This window comes from Crotalus tigris, unplaced genomic scaffold (assembly GCF_016545835.1).
Source record: "Crotalus tigris isolate CLP2741 ecotype Arizona unplaced genomic scaffold, ASM1654583v1 scf7180000018371.15429387391:27106975, whole genome shotgun sequence".
NCBI classification, from domain to species: Eukaryota; Metazoa; Chordata; class Lepidosauria; order Squamata; family Viperidae; genus Crotalus; species Crotalus tigris.
Genome location: NW_024096970.1, coordinates 12,885,994 through 12,894,981, shown reverse-complemented (window position 1 = coordinate 12,894,981; position 8,988 = coordinate 12,885,994). Strand labels below are relative to the sequence as shown.

Genomic DNA, 8,988 nt, shown 5'->3' with positions numbered 1-8,988 from the left:
CTTCCAAATACCTCATGTTATGGTATTTACATAGCACAAAATTATCTAGCATATTTAACCATCATGAACTAAATTAATCTAAGTTTGTACAACATACTGAGCCGCAACCTAGTTACCACTTTTTCATTCAGAATACTGTGTAAACCTGGCCAGAGCTTAAGGCATGATCCATAAACCTATAAACATAAGAGTGATATTAAGCCTCTTTGTGTGAAAGGCCACGATACATGATATTCAAAAGCTGAAAGGATAAGATGAAGTTAGAACATCAGGAGTTCCCACCCCTTAGGCAAGATTGGGAAGTGAAACAAAAAAACCCAAAGAACGAATGCAATGGCAAACCACTTCTGTATATTGTCAAGAAAACTGCACAGCCATCTATTTTCGACTCTAATATATTTTTAGCGTGTGAGAGAACGCATTAAACAATCTCAACGCCCATCACCTACTGCAATGTTTCTTAACATGGGCAACTAGAACAGGGGTAGGCAATCCTGCCTCTTTTATGACTCAGGAATTCTGGGAGTTGAAGTCCACGAGTCATAAAAGAGCCTAGGTTGCCTACCTCTGAACTAGAAGATGTGTGAACTTCAACTCCCAGAATTCCCTAGTCAGCATGCTTGGAGTTATAGCGCACACATCGTCAAGCGTGCATAGACATATTGTATTGCAGCCCTTCCCTCACGCCTCGCCTTAAAATTCATCTCTAGCAGCCGACCCGTAGTGGCCATTTAGAAGGAACTGCCTTTTCAGAACCTCTTTTACCTCTCGGGCACACCTAAGTATCGCGAGAGTTCCCCGCCCGCGGGGAAGCCCGGTAAAGCAGCCCAATTTTGATGGGCGCCGCCATCTTATTTCGGCGGAGCTTGAGAAAGTGCTTCCGGGTGAGCTTGTCGGTCGGCGGTGGGAAAACGGCGTGAAGTCCTCGCGCATTAGTTTCGACGGGGGATTCGGACGAAGAGCCGTCCCGATGGCGGTGGAGTCTCGCGTTACTCAGGAGGAGATTAAGAAAGAGCCCGAAAAGCCGATAGACCGCGAGAAGGTACAAAGGAGGAGTTGAAGGTGGCGGGGAGAAGCGGGGCTGGCTGGCTATCGCTTGGCTCGCCTTGATCGTGCTGTATTCAGATTGCGATGGCGAGCAAGCCTCACATTCATCCTCGCATTTAAAAATCGGATCAGTTGGAGATGAAGAATAGCTGAACGTGGGAAAGCTCTCTGCAAAGCGGGATGGAAACTTCATGCAATTTCATCTCTCTCGCCACTTTGTGAGAGCCGTCGAGTGTTTTCTACGATGTGCTTCCCTGCCGTTATGTCTACTGTGGGTCTACTGGGAACATTTGTGCCACAAACGAGCATAAATTCATTTACATGGACTGGGTTTTGTATCTTGTACCAGGTTTGAAATGCGGTTGGCTGATTTTGGCTCTCGGGTTGCGCGAACATGGCAATTAAATGATAATTACTTATCAGCCTAGGTAGTCTCACTCTGCTGCCATGAGTGATCCTAAATATGCGTTTGTCATACTCGCCCTTAAAGTCTCATTCAAGTAAAGCTTTATTTATAATGAGTTTCTGGGAATGGCCAAGCAGTTTTCTTGGCAAAAATATGAGAATGGTTTGCAAATCCATGTTTTGATTTCTCAATCCAACCTACATACTTGAATTATCTTGTTGTTTTCCCATTTAAGCATCAATCATATATGACCTTAATTATATGCTTAAATGCCTAATGCCTAAGTATCATTGGGCTTGGTAAATCTAGAAGAGTTTGTAGGCTGTTTTTTGGAGGGTGCAAATGAGAGCATGCGAAAGGCCTATGCACTAACTAACAAAACATTCTAAATATTTTAGCTAAGTGTATTTAAACTTAGAAGTACTGATATCATTTATATAGCTATGTAGATAATTGACATAATAAGCCATCTTTATATGCAAATTCAGCATCTTGTTAAGCTGATTTAGATTAATAGAATACAGTATCCAAGCCTAGCAATCGGTAAAGACTTCTATCAAAATGGATGCAATAGTTGAAGAATCATAAATATTATGGACTCATAAGACCTTGTGGTTGGAGATAATCTTAGTAGAAAGGCATAAACTTCTGTGATCGTTTTGAGCCAATTTTGAGTTGTTTATGGAAATATCAGAAGTGTTTAAGACAGGCAGTAGATTTTAAATTAAAGTCTTCTAAGCTACTGCATAGGCTGGAGAAGTATGCTAACTGTGAAGCTGGTAAGTTGGAGGAAAAAACTGAATGTGGTGCAGGAAGGAAAACAAAATCATAAATTGCCTCCTCTTTTTTCACTGGTTGCTAACAGACTTGAAAATTCTTCAGAAGGATAGGATTTCTGTTATATACATTATATTCTTTTTCTGTTTCTCAACAAAATCAATGATACATGGTATAAATACAGTTAAGACTGGCTGTTGGTTTTGTAGACTTGTCCCCTCTTGTTGAGAGTCTTCACCACGAACAATGGGCGTCATCACCGAATGGATGAATTTGCGCGAGGAAATGTACCTTCCAGTGAACTTCAGATCTACACATGGTGAGTTGTAGTTCTTCCCTATACAGGTACCATTTGCCTGTATCTCAATATTGCATTAAAAGTATCTTTTATGGTATGATGGTAAAGTATCTTTTATGGTATGATAGCAGAAAGGGGTTGCTGCTTTTTCTAGTGTACAGAAGTCCTACTTCTGATAGATAAAAGGCAGAAAAATTGAGAAGTCTATTTTATAGCTTTCCTATTAATGGACAGTTTGTAGCAGTGGAAATTGTATACTAGCAAGTAAGACAGACATATTTGGGGAAAATGTAAACGTTGCCATGTTCACCAAAGAAAGAAGTCTGCTTAATTTGTTTGTAGAATTGTCTGTACTGATTTTTCACAAACATAATTGTTAATAGATATGTAGGTTATGCTTCTAAAGACAGAAAACATGGATATTTTATTTCATATTCCTAAAAAAACAAAGCATCTGAAAATTAATCTGTATGTCTGAGAGGAGAAAATGACAATATGATTGCTAAATATACATGGCTACTCGAGCAAGTAGGTGATTTGTATATTCTATTTGAATGGTAACATGCATGGAAAAATTAAGTCATGCAAATATTGGTGGAAAGGCAATGGTTAATATTTGGGAGAATTAATGTTTGACAAAAGAAACAAAAGTAAATGAGTTTTTTATCACTTGGATATTTGAAGTGCCTAGTTAAGTTAAGAGAAACAACAGAAGAAATTGAATATAATGGAAATGGGGTACTTAAGGTGTGTGTGATGTAATATGGAAGGTCAGGAAAGTGGATTCAAAAGTGAGTTTGATATAAAAAAAGTAATTTGAGGAGGTTTCCTCTTATAGAGTGAACAAGGACTAACTAAATTATATAAAAAAGATCAGTAACATAAAAAGAAGGGGAAGACTTGAATGGAGCTGAACGTCTTAGAATATGTAAGAAGTTTGAAGGATGTAAAGTAAGATTGTGTATAGATATGATGGAAACAAGGATGGTCGGCAAAGGAAAATACATGGAGGGCTGTGGTGTTGAGGTAAGCTAAATTTATTTTATTCCTCCTTTAATTTCCTTTGCTTACTACTAATGAAAGACAATAATATGGTAGATGTATGGATGGATTTCTACATGAATGCTTTGAAAAAAAAGAGTTAAGTGCTAATTAGAATCAAGACATAATGACTTGAGAAAATACAAAATACCTCTGTGTTCTGGTTCTCACATAATTTGAGAAATCAGAGGAAGCTAATTTTGAAAAAGATGTTTACCACCAAAAGAAATTAAATACTTGTGAAGTACTTAGTGGGAAAAATATTTGATGCAGTACTTTTCAGTTCTCTGGATTCTTAAGTTCTTATAAATACCATAAAGTAAGAATCTATATTAACTAAATTGACCTTGATTTTGTTTTCCTTCAGGATGGACGCAACTTTAAAAGAGCTGACCAGTTTAGTGAAGGAAGTCTATCCAGAAGCAAGAAAGAAGGGGACACATTTCAACTTTGCAATAGTTTATACAGATCTTAAAAGGCCTGGATACAGGTAATATAGCTGATGGTAAGAGAGAATCTACAGTGTTGTTGTTTGAAAATTGTAGCATACAGTGTGAAACAAAAATTAATATAATGATGAATCTTGAACTTAGTGCTTGCAAATTAAAGAGTCTTCTTATAGTGGTTAATTATATACTTTTACTATGAAATATATATGTAAAGTTAGGCAGGTGCTAAATAAGTATATATCTCCGAACTGTAGCTGTCAATTATTTCAGGAGAAAGCAGCTGATTTCTTTCAGATGGAGAAAGTTATTTGATGCTAGGAAAAATAATAATTCCTTTGTAAAGAAATTACAAAGAGCTTAAATTTGGTAGCTAGAGATGAGTATTTTAAGTTGCAAATTTCAGATAGCTAATTATGAGTAGGATTTTTGTACATTTAGATTAGAGAACATCTGTTCTTCCAATGCAATTGCTTAGTTGTAGGGCAGCTTTGCATAAGTTGAGTAATTGTTTATAGTATGATTTCTCAATGACATTTAAGCTATCATTCTTTTTGTGTGCATGCTAGACATTTTCTATAAATTTAAAGCATTAACTTTAAAATAATATGCATTTGTCTTGCATGCTTCCCAGTCTTTGTATTTGCAATGGGCCACAAACTCAAGGTTGTATTGAAACATTACAGATAGGCTTAACTAATACTAAAAAAGTTAGGTGAAGATAACACATGAAACAAAGTCTAGGATTATGGTTGAAAAGCAGCTGAGGTCAATAAGACACAAACCTAAACAAGAAAATGTTAACACTGGTATGTATAACACACACAAAAATCACCTGAAGAACACACACAGAAAAGGATATATGGTCAATTCCAGTTTCCTGGCATATTATCTTTATGCCCAGAGTTCACAATAGATAGTACTAGGGCAAAGGAGGTAGAATATCTCATGTTGAGTTACATAATTACGTTCAATATGTTTTTCCCATTTTGGTTTTGAATAACTTGGTTTCCTGGAGGAAAATAATGTCTCATTTGTTTCTTTCTACAGGGTGAAGGAAATTGGTAGTACAATGTCGGGAAGAAAGGGCACAGATGATTCCATGACTTTGCAGTCTCAGAAGTTCCAGATAGGGGATTACCTAGACATAGCAATTACGCCACCAAATCGAGCGCCACCTCCTTCTGGTCGTATGAGACCTTACTAATATTTTGCCTTACATCACTGTCATCCGTAGACCTTCATCGATTTGTATCTGCATTATTGTACTGATTATTTTTGAAATGTAAAGTGAGAATACTAGAACACTTAGTGATCTTAAGAAGGATTGATAATTGAATTATGTTATTGTACAAGGTGTGCCCTCAAGCTATTAGTTTCCTTTTTCAGGTTTTTTTTTTTTTTATAAAGTTGACCAAAACAACACAGCTGTTCTCTGTATTTTTTTAAAAACTTGTTAGGGAATAAATATGCCATTGATAACTTGTTTGTGATTAAAGGAATGTGTATTTCATAAATATAATTTTATTGTAAAATGAACTAGAATATACATGGTGCTCATTCTTGCCTCAACAATGCTGTAGTAAATAAATGTACAAAGAAAAATACGGACTACTCCAGTGCCATATTCCCAAAAAAGTTATCACATTGCTTTACTTTTTTGTCCATAGTAGTTTGTTTTCTCCCACAATGAATGCACCTGGCCCACCTCTGGGCATTATTGTGCCAAAGGGAAAAAAAACCTGGTAACTACAGTTAGTTTACCTATAGATATAGGTATTCAGTGCCAAATTTTAAGTATTGGCAGACTAATTTCAGTGTTAATTTTGAGAAGGAGGAAGTTCAACTCTACCTCTTTTCCTTTTTTGAAACAAGGAAGAGAAGGAACTTTCCGTCGCTAGAAGACACATTTCCTTTTGTCAGCAGAGGGAGGAAGCAAGCAATGTAATTTCTGTAGCCAAAAAAATCATTGCTGCTTATTCTGGAGAAAAGCTTCTGGTTTTTTAATATGTGAATGGACAGGCAACATTGAAAACTCTACAGCATTATAGGAACAAAAGATTGCATAAGGAAAATAGAGATAAAACTGGGGGAGGATGGAGAAAGGAAAACGGTGAAATAGTGGAAACAAATGCAATCAGGAGGTGGATTAAGAAGGATGGGGACATAGAAAAAGAACTATCCTTAGGTGGTCTTGAATCAGTAGAACTGCCTATCTTCAACAGCTCAGGGCTCTCTAATTCCTTTCATCTATACTTTTTCTTTGTTCCCCAATTCCTCCAATGCCACATTCTTATCCCAATTTAATTCTCCCTCCCCAACTGGAAAACGAGTTTCTCAGCTACTACCAAGATTCCTATGTTATCTGCCAAAAGTACAGTCTGCATGTCTGGAACGTCACATCATAACATCTCTTGCCAATCACATTAGCGTCTCTATCTGAATGCAATGCTAATCCTCACACTGTTGCATTTTTAACCTGTCTAGAAAATAGATGTGGGCTGAAAATGCATCTGTACTGAAAACTTGTTTCTAAAATGTTGAAACAATTCTAAATTTCTGATAGGATATTATGTTGACTATAATCCTATTTTACTAGTAAGTCGAACATCTATTAGCGTACATATTTTCTCTAATAATGTCACAGAAATGTTAATCCCTAATATATTTTCTGGAATTGATAAATACTGGTAAAGTTATTTTATGTTAACTAGGCAAATGATTAAAAGCAATTAATGTTTACTTACATAACATTTTCCTTGATAAGAATTAAGTGTAGGTCTATCACTTTAAATATTCTGTTCTTTACTAGTAGCAGTAAAGTACTAATATGCTTTATTCAGGTATTCACTAGTTCTGTATCAAGGCTGCTATAATCTTTGGCTTCTGAGAGATGTCCCAGAAATCCTGGTTTTATTCATTTGAGGGCAGATAAAATACTGAACTCAGAGGGATAAAGCAGATACAGATAGTCCTCAACTTAGAACCATTTGTTTAGTAATAGTTCAAAGTTAACAACAGCATTGAAAAAAGTGACTTGTGAACAGTTTTTGTCAAGCCCTGTGGGGGGGGGGGGGAAGCCAAGCAGCTGGCCGCCGGAAATGCCATACAGGGCAGTACAGCTGTTCCAGGCAGCGCAGCGGGCTTACTGGGCGGTGTGAGGCCCTGGTGCCATCTGCAGGGCCGACTGGGCACAGACCACGGATGTCGGTGGTGTGCACCTGGACAACCTGTCGGCGGCTAGAAGGGTCGGCTGATTGGTGCTCCATCACAGCAGGCTCCAGTTTCAGCTCGGGTTTACTGGTGACGTAGGATGCGGTATGGGCTACCTGGCGTGGGAGAGAGCCGGAACAGCCCTGTGAGTCCAGATTGGCGGTACGGCTCAGGATGTGTTCGTCGGCCTAAGGGGTCCTGGCAACACCATTCCAGGCCGGAGCAGCCTGAAACAAATGCCATTGGGACACACACCTGAACTGAAGAGCGGCAGGGGGGAGGCCAGGTGTTGGAATGCTTTTTACACCTGAAGGCCGGATGCTGGCCTGTTGATTGGGGGCGGAACTGCAGGGTGGGGGAGGCTATGTAAAGCGCTGAGAGCAGGTCACTCCCAGCGCAGACTTTATTACTACACAGAATAAAACTGCTTGTCAACTCGTTCCTGTGTCCCTGGTTTGTTTCCACGGACGACGGACGCGTGACAGTTTTCACATGACCGTTGCAGTATCCCTATGGTCACGTGATCCAAATTCAGGCACTTGGCAAATGGCATGTATGTAGTTGCATTGTCCTGGGGTCATGTGATCACCCTTTATAACTTTCCCAGCTGGCTTCCGACAAGCAAAGTTAGTGGGAGAAGCCAGATTTGCTTAACAGTTACATGATTCATTTAACAACTGCAGTGATTCAAAAGGCAACATGTTTACAAATAATTTAATCAACTGACAGCATATTTAGTTCTTTATTGATTTTTACAGGAGAGTAAAAATGAATAGTTTGAAATTAAAAGTTATAGTTTACAAACTAGTTTTTTATTCCTATTAAGTTTCCCAAAACCTCTTTAGATTGGTAGTCGAAGAAAAAATTCAGATTTAGTCTTCATTTCAGTCAGAGTATTTTCTGCAAATGTAATAATGAAGCACATTTATATTACAATCTTGTTTTATTATCTTCAGCTATTAGTATACATGTTTCAATAGATACAAACATTTATTTTACAAGATTTTCAATTAGGGAAATAGCATTCTATTTGTGTTTTGACTTCCAGAGTTAGTTTTAATGGGAAACTGAAAAGCAGTATAGTTATTTTTCACAACTTTTCATTCATTTCTTCCTAAAAAATTGAAAGTGAATTGGCTTCATTCACTTTCATATTTTACCCACATTTTGCATTCTTCAGTGCAAATTGCATACTAATTTATAAGTAAAGCCAATCGTATCAAAGGCTTGTTTGATTCAATGTTGCATTCTTGCATTAGCTAACCCAGGGGTCTTCAAACTTGGCCCTTTTATGACTTGTGGACTTCAAATCCCAGAATTCCTCTGCCAGCATTTCTGGCTGAGGAATTCTGGGAGTAGAAGTCCACAAGTCATAAAAGGGCCAAGTTTGAAGACCCCTGAGCTAACCAAATGCCTATGAAAACTATATTACAAGTCCTAATGGGATGTTTAGATTTTTTTTGCCCAAAGAGCATAACTTCACATATGTTTATATTATTCCATATTTTCTATTTGTGGGCCCATTTCCCCACATTGGAAAGTTCCTGCAGAGTATAAACAAAATACTCAGATCCTTGAAGGCCTCAAGAGTTTACATTGTTTTGTGGGAGAACTGTCCATTATATTCCTACCTTTTACTTTTTCTTCTTTCATAATCTTACCCATTGGCTAGAGTGATAGGGCTTTATATCCAAAGCATCTGAGAAAGATGAGTATTTTGATTCCTTCATAATAATAGGACTCTCTCCCCAGGAAATAAC

General features: G+C 37.7%; 1 protein-coding gene across 1 annotated transcript; it reads left to right on the top strand.

The window, feature by feature from the left end:
• Positions 1–856: 856 nt before the first annotated feature.
• SAP18 (Sin3A associated protein 18) lies at positions 857–5,560 on the top strand. The gene is made up of 4 exons (XM_039351468.1): positions 857–1,042; positions 2,440–2,549; positions 3,937–4,059; positions 5,066–5,560. The coding sequence occupies exons 1-4, from the start codon at positions 971–973 to the stop codon at positions 5,220–5,222; spliced, it is 462 nt and encodes a 153-aa protein (XP_039207402.1). The 5' UTR covers positions 857–970; the 3' UTR covers positions 5,223–5,560.
• The last annotated feature ends 3,428 nt before the right edge of the window (positions 5,561–8,988 follow it).

Excerpts from the sequence above, each read along its gene's own strand:
- SAP18 (XM_039351468.1), top strand. The coding sequence starts at position 971 with ATGGCGGTGGAGTCTCGCGTTACTCAGGAGGAGATTAAGAAAGAGCCC. Across the intron at positions 1,043-2,439 it reads AGCCGATAGACCGCGAGAAG|ACTTGTCCCCTCTTGTTGAG; the intron begins GTACAAAGGAGG and ends TTGGTTTTGTAG. Across the intron at positions 4,060-5,065 it reads CTTAAAAGGCCTGGATACAG|GGTGAAGGAAATTGGTAGTA; the intron begins GTAATATAGCTG and ends TTCTTTCTACAG.